Source organism: Cebus imitator, unplaced genomic scaffold (assembly GCF_001604975.1).
Source record: "Cebus imitator isolate Cc_AM_T3 unplaced genomic scaffold, Cebus_imitator-1.0 Scaffold14, whole genome shotgun sequence".
Taxonomy (NCBI): Eukaryota; Metazoa; Chordata; class Mammalia; order Primates; family Cebidae; genus Cebus; species Cebus imitator.
In genome coordinates, this window is record NW_016107329.1 from 8930818 (window position 1) to 8941557 (window position 10740).

A 10740-nucleotide genomic window follows, 5' to 3' on the forward strand; every position below is an offset into this window, starting at 1 on the left:
GCAGCAGGGAGGGGGCTGTGAGAGCAGCAGCAGGGTTGCATGAGAGTCGCAGCAGGGAGGGGTTCGTGAGAGCTGCAGCAGGGAGGGGGTTGCGAGAGCAGCAGCAGGGAGGGGGCTGTGAGAGCTGCAGCAGGGAGGGGTTGCATGAGAGCTGCAGCAGGGAGGGGGCAGTGAGAGGAGCAGTTGGGGCAGCAGCACAGTGTGATGATGCTTGGGTAGAGCCTGGCCTTTCCATACCAGGGAGGAGCTGGCGCGGAGCTCCATGTGGGGCACTGTGATGTGTCAGGGTGACCAAGAGGTGCAGGGCCGGGCCGTGCAGGGTGTGGGGCTGCTGTTAGGGCTGTGGCTCTGACGCTGAGTGAGCAGGGCAGAGCCGGTGTGGGTCAGAAAGGCCCCTGGGGCCAGGGTGGAACGGTGGTAAGGACGCATGGGAGGGAAGGGTGCAGTGAGATGGTGAGAGGGCTGGAGTCTGGGTATGTTTGGAAAGTTTGGGGGTGGGATTTGCTGACAGATTGGATTGGAAAAGGCAAGGGGCACAGACGCCACCAAGGGTTTTGGTCTGAGCGAGTTGTCACTCCGTGTGGTGGAGAAACGGGTGTGGGATTGGGTGGGATAAAGATGAGGCATTGGATGTGGGGCGCAGTTTGGCTGCCAGCTAGACATCCAGGGGACATGGCTAGTAGACATCGACAGTGGGGACATGGACTTGGGAGTCATGCACATGTGGATGGCGCTTAAAGCTGGAAGATGAGGGAGTAAGAGGCGGCGGGGCTCTGCACTCAAGACGCCAGGAGCCTGGACTGGGGAGGAGGCAGACAGCAGCAGGGGCTTCCGGGAGTCAGCGAAGCTGCTGTTTCCAGACAGTTCTAGAGGACCTGTGTGTGCCACTCTGGGTCGTTTGAGATGAGGCCTGAGAACAGATGGTTCATCTCACAGTGTGGGGTCCTTGGTGACCCTGACAAGGGAGCTTGTCGGGGAGGAAAAGGAACAGACGCCTTAACAGTGGCTCTAGGAGAGGACACAGCAAACAGAAAGGAGGTACGAGAAAGCAAAACCCTGTCTGGTTCTGAATGAGACGCTGCAGCAGCAACAGTGCACTGTGGGGCCTGCCCTGTAAGGACACAGACTGTGCTTCACAGCCACACATGCAGGGATGGAAACAAACTGGTTAACTTTACAGGACAGATGATTTTGAAAATAGCCATAACTTTTCTCCCAACTTGTCTAAAAGCTGAAAGCTAGGCATCTAAATCTGGGCATTAAAAAACAGATCAAGGAGAGGCAGTGGCCAAATGCAATGTGGGGCCCGGTTTGGGTCCTGAAACGGGAAAAGGACGTCAAGAGGAAACGGGAGATTCGAACAATGCTGTGCTTTAATGAATAGCATTGAACCAGTGTGAACTTAGTTGTGCTGAGCCAGAATGTGGGTGTGTGAGGTGTTAACCTCGGGAGGCTGGGCACAGGGTACCTGGAACCTTCTGTACTGGTGAAACAATAAATCCAAATTACAGAAATTATTTACAAGTCATGTCATTACTATTTGTAATTGTTTTTTCAAAATAAAATGTAAACCAATACATGAAAGTAAATAAATGAGAAACGGTAGGTAACCACCCCGCCCTTCCTTTCCTGTTTAGCGACAGCCTGGGTGCTGTTCATGAGGTGGAGAAGTGGCTTCCCCGGCTGCATGCCCTTGTCGTGGGACCTGGCTTAGGTAGAGATGATGCGCTTCTCAAAAATGTCAAGGTAACGTGTAACTCTCTCACTTCCCTCACGACGGGCTTGGCCCTTAGTATGGTGAGGGTGGAACAGAGGCATTTCTCTGCATTTTGTGTAGTGTTCTGTGTGCCTCTTCATGGCGTGACTGAGATGAGATTTGAGGGCCGGGGGGGAAACTGAGCGCAGAGGTGGTGAGGAACAGTGCTGATCTGCTTCCCTCCGCCCGACTGTTTCTCATGGAGCAGCTGCCGGTGTGTGTGGAGTTGCTGAGATGTTTCATGTTTGATGTGAGGAGAGGGTGAGCAGGACTCAAGAGTTGACAGAGGTTTGGGGTCAGGCCTAGGTGTGCATCCCATGCACCCCCTTCTTGCTGGGGGACCCTGCAGTTCCCTCAGCTGCCTGGGCAGCTGTTCCCACACAGCCCTGGCACCATGCTCTGCTGACATCAGGCTGTGCGGTGACACAGGCCTGCCTGTCCACACCCACACGCATGCACATGGACACTCATTCATGCTGGTTTTTCATTCTTAACGTTCATCTTATGGCCACCTGAGTCCAGAAAGATGGAAATTGTTTATTCTGATGACTTTGTGTCTGCTGTAAATAAGTACCACCTGGGATCAGGGCAATAACAAGATGGGGATGGCTGCTAGCTCTGTGTTCTCTGCATCCCCTGATGCTTGCTGGGCTCCTGTATGTCTCTGCTGGGGTTGTGCTCCTAGGGCGTTGCATTCCAGGGACTGCTTTCTGAGACCCTTTCTCGAGTTCTTGGGGACCCCTGTCAGAGCTCCTGGGGGAAGACACAGTGCCAGACGGCTTGGTGCCACAATGTGTTCATATGTGTAAGGCGTGGTGACTGCAGGTGGATCAGAGGCCGGACATTAAGTGAGGGACTCTGCTGGAAGCCCTTAGAAGGTGCCTGGCCATGCTGTGTTCCCAGACCAGCAGTCGCCCTCAAAACGTCAGCCATTTACATGACACTCTGTTGAGTGCTTAGTTAACAGAGGGGTTTCTGAGGCTGCGAGGGCTTGAAGGTGGTGAGCAACGGAGCCAACAGTGCAGGGTGAGTCACCTGAAGGGCAGGCAGATGCAGGCCAACACCGTACACACCAGGGCAAGCAGCATGGAGTTAGCATGGAAGCCCATCTTTGAGCTTTAGGGTCTTACCCATTCACCGAGAAATAGGAGGTGGCCATGCTTAGGAGCAATAGAACCCTCTATCATCCTGGGGAGAGGCTCTCAGTGGGGGTCCCATCTGTAAGCGCTGGGTCTGCCGGCACAGCTGCTGCTTCCTGTCCAGCTCTACATCCTAGGCGTGTGGATGAATTAAAGGTGAACAAGCCAGAGTTCTCTGCTTCAGGTTCTTGTCTTTGTGAATTTAAGTTCATAATTTAAAAATTGGTATCTTCAAAAACCACTTTGCAGCGTGGAAGTGTGAAAGGTGGGAAGTGAGGGTGTGCCTCGCTGCCCTTGCAGCCCAGACTCGGGACCTCGCATTGTGGTTCCCGTATGCGCTCGGCGTGGTCTTGAGAGTCCTCGGGTCATCGAGCACGGGCTGCCTCCTAGTCAGCTTCCAGCTCGTGCCTGGCGCAGAGCAGAGGCTTCCTGCTCCATCGACATTCCTGAATGAGGTCATCATCCGGTGTAGGCCTGAAAACAACCCGATTAGGTAGATTTCTATTCATATCCTCATTCTTCTGATGACCACTTGAGTCCTGGCAAGGATTCAAGACACCCAAGGGGTCTTGTAGCAAGGAAATGGTAGAGATGGTTTTTTAAAAACAACTTTATTTAGATGATTTACCTACCATACACTTCACCATTTAAAGTGAACTACTCAGTGGCTTCAGGTGTATTCACAAATGTGCAGCCATCACCGTGATCAACCTTAGAACATGTTTACTGCCGTAAGAAGCCCATCCCGTTAGCATCTGCTCCCTGTCTCCCCTGTCTCCGGCAGCCACTCAGCTAGTATACTCTGTCTCAATGGATTCGCCTGTTCAGGACATTTCACATTAATGGAATTACACTATATGTGCTATTTAGTGACTCGTTTTGTTCACGATGCTTTTTTTGAGACACAGTCTTGCTTTGTTGCCAGCCTGGAGTGTAGTGACATGATCTCAACTCACTGCAACCTCTGCCTCCAGGGTTCAAGTGATTCCTGTGCCTCAGCCTCTGGAGTAGCTGGGACTACAGGCATTTGCCACCATGCTGGGCTAATTTTTTTTTTTTTTTTTTTTTTTGTATTTTAGTAGAGACGGGGTTTCACCATGTTGGTCAGAATGCAGAATGGTCTTGAACTTCTGACTTCATGATCTGCCTGCCTCGGCCTCCCAGAGTGCTGGGATTACAGGTGTGAGCCACTGTGCCCGGACAACTCTGCCTAATTTTATATTAGTTATTATATGTTGTAGCATGTATCAGCACTTCATTCCTTTTTATATCTAATATTTCATTGTATGGATATACCACCTTTGGTTTATGTATTCCCTAATTTATGGAGAATTGTTTTGATTCCACCTTTTGTGTGGATGTGTTTTCACTCCTCTTGGGCGTCAGTGTTTCACCTTCTGAGGCACTGCCACTGTTTCCCATAGCAGCTGTGCTATTTTTATTACGGGAACCACAATGCGAGGTCCCGAGTCTGAGCCGCAGGGGCAGCGAGGCACACCCTCACTTCCCACCTTTCACATTTCCATGCTGCAGAGTGGTTTTTGAAGATTCCCACCAGCAGCGTGCCAGGTCTCTGATTCTTCACATCATCCCCAGCACTACTGTTACTGCCCTTGTCTACTTAGTAGCCCCCCTAGTGGGCGTGGAGTGGCCTGATTGTGGTTTGGTTTGCATTTTCCTGGCAGCTGGTGCTGTTGAGCATCTTTGCATTTGCTCACGGGCTGTTTGGGTACTTTTTTATTTTTTGAGACAGATTCTTGTTCTTGCCCAGTCGCAGTGGCATGATCACGGCTCACTGCAAACTCCACCTTCTGGGTTCAAGTGATTCCTTTGCCTCAGCCTCCCAAGTAGCTTGGACTACAGGTGCCCACCATCACACCCAGCTAATTTTTGTTATTTTTGGTAGAGATGGGGTTTCACCAGGTTGGCCAGGCTGGTCTTGAACTCCTGACCTCAAGTGATCCACCCGCCTCAGCCTCCCAAAGTGCTGGGACTACAGGCGTGAGCCACTGTGCCTGGCCTGTTTGGGTATCTTCTTTGGAGAAGTTTCTATTCATGCCCTTTCCCCATTTTGAAAATCGTTTGCCTTTTTCTTACTGACTTTTAGGAGTTCTTCACATACTTTCTTATCAGAGAGATGATTTGCAGCTGTCCTCTTATTCTGTAGGTTGTCTTTTTACTTCCTTGATGGTTTTGTTTACAGCACAAATTTTTAATTTTGAAGTCCAATTTAGCTTTTTTCTTTTGTCCCTTGTGCTATTGGTGTCTTATCTAAGAAGCTGTTGCCTAACCCAAGTTTATGCCTACATTTTCTTTTAAGAGCCTTGTTGTTTCAGCTCTTGTATTTAGCTCTGCGCGCATGCTGAGCTGGTGTTTGTGTGTGGTGGAAGGCAGGCGTCCGTGTCATTCTTTTGCTTGTGGGGTCCGGATGCAGCACCATGTGTTGGAGAGACTCTTCTTCCTCCTGATTTGTCTTTCATCCTCCTTGAGAATCCATTGACCCTAAATGTGAGGCTTCTTCTGGACTCTTGTTTCTGTTATCTGTACAGCTTTCCTTCTGCAACTATCCAGTCCTGATTGCTGTGGCTGGGTAGGAAGCCTTGACGGCGGAAAGCCTAAGTCCTCCAGATTTGTCCTTTTCAAGGTTGGTATGGCTCTCCTGGGTCCCATGCATTCCAGTTTTGGATCAGCTTGCTGATTTGCAGAATAGGCAGCTGGGATCTTGGTAGGGATGGTGTTAACTGAAGATCAACTGGGGGAGTGTCTAACATCATCTGGCTTTGAACCCAAGTTGTCTGAATTGAGAACGCAGGCTCTTGACCAGTGCACCTGCCTCACTGTGCTCTTCTCACAGCTCATTATCAGTGTGTCCTGGGGACTTTTTCATGGTAGGATATGCGGATATTCCTCATTATTTGTAACAGTGACATCAGAATTTACTATGGATATACTACAGTGTATTTAACTAGTTCATTTACTGTTTGCAGCTTTTTTTGGGTTCCATCAGTGGTGTGCTGAATCTGTATTTTGTCACTCTTTTGGGCATTTTCTAAGATAAATTATTAGAGGTTCCATTGCTGAATCAGAGAGTAAGGACGTTTAAATTTTTGAGAGATGCCCCCAGATTTCTCCCTTAGTGTCCCACGGTTTGCTTTCCCATGGGTGGGGACAGCCTTCTGCGCTGGGTGCTCTGATGCTGCGAATCTTTCTAGGCGACCCGTGTCACATTGCATTTTCCAGGGTTTGAATATTCCCGTTTGACTACTATTTGTAAATACATTAAAACACAGAAACAAATGAAATATCAGATTATTGCCAAATACTGCAACATGAAATCAGAAACTGATCTAAAATCTGAATTAGTGAAAGCCTGACAGTTTTAACAGTAAAATCAAACTCAGGGCAAAAGCAGACAGAATCTTTTTGGTTAATAAAGGAAATCAGCTTCCATGAAGTCTCAGGTACCTGCTTCCCTGGAAGGGGCTATGGGACAGACACACTGCTAATGCTTGGACCAGTGTCAGAGCAAAACAGACTTCCCCACAGCTGGGATACACGTCACCAAACAAGCTGAAATGAACAGTTAGGCAGGCAGCTAATGCTTTGTCAGCTTTCAAATTTCATTTAACTTTTAATATACATGACTTTAGTTTTCGGTCCTTTATTCTCACTTAGCATGTACTTTAATGTTCTCTTAGCATGTCCTTTAATGTTTTTTAGTAGGTGTCTATCAAGTTTGCATGCTACTGCAGTATATAATCTTGTCACAGTGTATCAGATCATAAGAATAAAAATAACCAATGTTGATTACATGTATGTGTATGTATCTCTGTACATGTAATATTTTTGTTTTTGTTTTTGTTTTTGAGACAGTCTTGCTCTTTCGCCCAGGCTGGAGTATAGTGGCACAATCTGAGCTCATTGCAACCTCCACCTCCTGGGTTCAAGTGATTCTTCTACCTCAGCCTCCTGAGTAGCTGGGATTACAGGCGTGTGGCACCACCCCTTGCTAATTTTTGTATTTTTAGTAGAGACAGGGTTTCATCATGTTGGCCAGGCTGGTCTCGAACTCCTGATTTCGTGATCCACCCGCCTCAACTTCCCAAAGTGCTGGGATCACAGGCGTGAGCCACCGCACCCAGCCACATGTAGTATTTTTTAAATAGAAAACCTTTGAAACTTTCAGTATAATCCTATCAGGGAAAAATGATTCCCTGTTTATTGTCACAAGTGACAATATACTTACTTATATTTACTTTAAAATATCTAAGTAAAGTGATATGAAAAATACATAATGACTAGTGATTTGGGGAACTCGCAAGAATTCTCTGAATGCTGCAGATTAGTATCTGCTGGAGAACCGGAAGCCCTCGGTGGGGCGCTGGGTGTGTCTTCATGGGTTAGCCTAGGAGCCCAGCGTTGTTTATAGCATTTCCACTGGGCTTCACCTTTCAGAGTTCCCAGTGTCCTGTCTTACTAAGGGGCTCTGCCAGTTCATTGGGTCTTGCTTCTCTATTTATTCATTTACTTTATTGTTTTCCATTTATTGTGTGATGACCTGATGTTGCATTTTATTAAGAGTCTGCTCAATTTTCTTTCACTGCTCTTGGGAAGAGTGTAGTCCATTTTGTACTGCTCTAGCAGTCCCACAGACTGGGTCATTTATAATGAACAGGCGTTTCCCGCCTCACAGTTCTGGAGGTAGATGACCAACATCAACGTGCCGGCATCTGGTGAAGGAGGAAGGGCAGGAAAGTGACCCTTAATGCCCTTTTTAAAGGTCATTAAACCCATCCATGAGGGCTCTGCCACATCACCTTTTAAAGGCCCCACTTCCCAGTGTCAAGTTTCACCGTGAGTTTTGAGAAGACAAGCGTCCACACCATAGGCAGAGGCAGCAGGTGTGGTGCTCAGCCTAGTTTTCTCTTCTGGCAGGGCATTTTGGAAGCATCAAAGGCCAGGGACATCCCTGTGGTCATCGACGCGGTGAGTTGACCTCCCTCCTCCTGGCTCGGGGTCCTGGAAGGCCTGCCCAGTGAGCCTGGCTTTTTGTTCCATGCAGGATGGCCTGTGGCTGGTCGCTCAGCAGCCAGCCCTCATCCAGGGCTACCGGAAGGCCGTGCTCACTCCCAACCACATGGAGTTCAGCAGACTGTACGACGCTGTGGTGAGTGAGTGGACCCCCAAAGGGTGGACACGAGCCCCATTTGTCCCAAAGAGGGTGAGGGGCGAGCTCCATGCTTCTGCCCAGCCTGTCCCTGTGGGCACATCTCCACAGGGACACAGACCTGCAGGTCACCACTGTGCCTCTCACAGCAGATGGCGCGTCTTCCCATCGTGCTCTTCGATTGGATGAACGATGGGGTGGTGGACTTGGGACAGGCAGGGACTTGGGTCAGCCAGCCCCCTCCTGCAGTGCACTCTGGACAGATCACTTCGTCTGTGTCCTGAGCGCCTCGTCTGTAATGTGATGATGGCATCTGCCTCACGGGGCTGTGAGATAAGGAAACCTGTGTAAAGCCATGAGTCCCCACATGGTAAGTGTCCCATCAATGTTAGCACCCAGTGCTGTGGAATTTGTTTTACTCCTGCAGAGCTCTCAGAACCCAGCCTCGGTGTCCTCCTCCAGCCTGGTCTGACCAGGTAGAGGACGGGCGCTGGCAGGCACTGCGTCGGTGTCTGCTTGGAGTTGCTGCAGGTGATATCCTGGGCTTCCTCCCACCTACGCGGCCTCTAACCGGTGCCTGGGTGATCCTTTTAGACGTGAGAGTGCGAGTCTCATGGCAGATGGGACAGGGCTATCCATCATGTCACATGTCTTGTGTCTGAGGAAGGCTTTGCTTTTTCTGTGTCTTCCTGCATTGCCGTAGTTGAGAGGCCCCGTGGACAGTGATGACCGCCATGGATCTGTGCTGAGACTCAGCCAAGCCCTGGGCAACGTGACGGTGGTCCAGAAAGGAGAGCGCGACATCCTCTCTGATGGCCAGCAGGGTGAGCGGCGGCTGTCCTGTGTGGGCTGGTGCTGGGTCAGGCAGCGGGACCACACTGAGTGTGAGCCCCAGAAGACCTCTGGTGTGCACACACTGTTCACATGCATTCCGCACAAGGGGATTCCCGATGAGCTCGACAAACACATCTTCTCCAGAGTCCATGATTTTGACTTCTCACTGTTTTGCTGGGGAGGGGACAGTGGTGAGAGCAGGCTTTCAAGTTGTGGGCTCTACCCTTTGGCTGAATTGCTGTGCCTTAGTTACGAGAAGCAGCCTGGCAGGCGGGTGCCTGGAACAGCAGGGCACGCTGCAGAGTCCTGGGTTTGCGTCCCCAAGCTGCCACCGTCCTCTTTCATCTCACTTGTGGCATCCACGATCCATGTGGTTATTTGGGTATTTTGTTGCATTTCGTTCTATCAAAATGACTGGACAGTGCAGAAAGCCCTGCACACTCTCGCACACATCCACACGCCCTTGCACACTCATCCACACCCTCACACTCATCCAAATGCTCACTCATCCACTCCCTCACACACTCATCCACACCCTCATCCACACGCCCTCGCGCTCATCTACACACCCTCTCATCCACTGCCTCACACACTCATCCACTCACCCTCATCCACTCCCTTGCACACTCGTCCATACGCCCTTGTACTCATCCAGACGCCTACTCATCCACACACCCTCACACTCATCCAAACGCTCACACTCATCCACAGCCTCACGCATCTCCCTGGCACTCATCCACTCTCTCGCACACTCATACACTCCCTCGCACTTATCCACACACCCTCACTGATCCACACTCCCTCGCACTCACATCCATGCGCCCTTGCACACTCACCCACACATAGCTGGGCACAGGGACCACAGAGCTCATGTTCTCAGAGGGGCTCTTGGCACCTTTGAGATGAGGGTTTTTAATCACTAGAAGGCTGTCTTGGGTCTAACACATTCAGAGAATGTAACACCTGGTTTTAACATTTTCCAAAGAAAGGGAATTCCCACATTCACAGGCACACATAAAGTTAGGAGGGGGTGGAAGCCTCGCTCAGTTGTCCCATGTGGTTGGGCTGGGGTTTAAGGTGAACTCTGCAGTGTGGGCTGCAGGCGAGGGCTCATCCTCTGGGAGCTGGTGGGAGGAGCTGGACACCGGTTCCAAGCTGCGGATGTCTCCACCAACCTGCCATGCTTGCTACACAGCGAGGCCTGGGGCAGCCTCATTGCTTTGTGCCTCAGTTTCCTTTTCTGTAGAACAGAGGTGCCTCCAGCCCTTGGGAGGAACAAACTGGGAAGAGCCATAGGGGCAGGATGTGAGTGGAGCCTCGGGCACTCCTGGAGGGTGTGGCCCTGGCTGCGCTGCGTGCATCCTTCCACACGGGCGGCCACTGTCACCTTCACACATGCCATGCTGACACCTGCTCTCTGCCCCTGCAGTGCTTGTGTGCAGCCAGGAAGGCAGCAGCCGCAGGTGTGGAGGGCAAGGAGACCTCCTGTCCGGCTCCCTGGGCGTCCTGGTGCACTGGGCGCTCCTTGCTGGACCTGAGAAAACAAATGGGTAAGGCCACACGTCTTCATTTATTCTACTCTGAAACTGATTTTTCTGAGCTATCTCAGTAGCTCATGTGTTGAATTAGTAGCCCTGGAAACACTGAGAATGAACTCTGGGCTTCACTGGAGAGATCCCAGGGCACAGGTAAACCCTCTCGGCAGAAGCTCCCACTCCACACTCGGGCCTGGGGCAGGGGCGGTCTTCAGAGCTTTCCAACGAGTTTGGAGGTGCACGGCTATTGTGGGGAGTTGAGTGGTTTGCTCTCTGTAACACAGATACTAAGAAAACGCTTAGATACTT

The 10740-nt window shown here is 50.5% G+C and overlaps 1 protein-coding gene across 4 annotated transcripts in view; it reads left to right on the forward strand.

The window, feature by feature from the left end:
- NAXD (NAD(P)HX dehydratase) overlaps window positions 1-10740 on the forward strand; it is a 25931-nt gene that overhangs the window by 12568 nt on the left and 2623 nt on the right. For all 4 annotated transcript variants that reach the window (XM_017501963.2, XM_017501960.2, XM_037729085.1 and 1 more), the window contains 5 exons: window positions 1638-1746; window positions 7831-7881; window positions 7958-8062; window positions 8766-8886; window positions 10326-10446. In XM_017501963.2, coding sequence (XP_017357452.1) covers window positions 1638-1746; window positions 7831-7881; window positions 7958-8062; window positions 8766-8886; window positions 10326-10446 — 507 coding nt within the window. The remainder of the gene's footprint in view (window positions 1-1637; window positions 1747-7830; window positions 7882-7957; window positions 8063-8765; window positions 8887-10325; window positions 10447-10740) is intronic.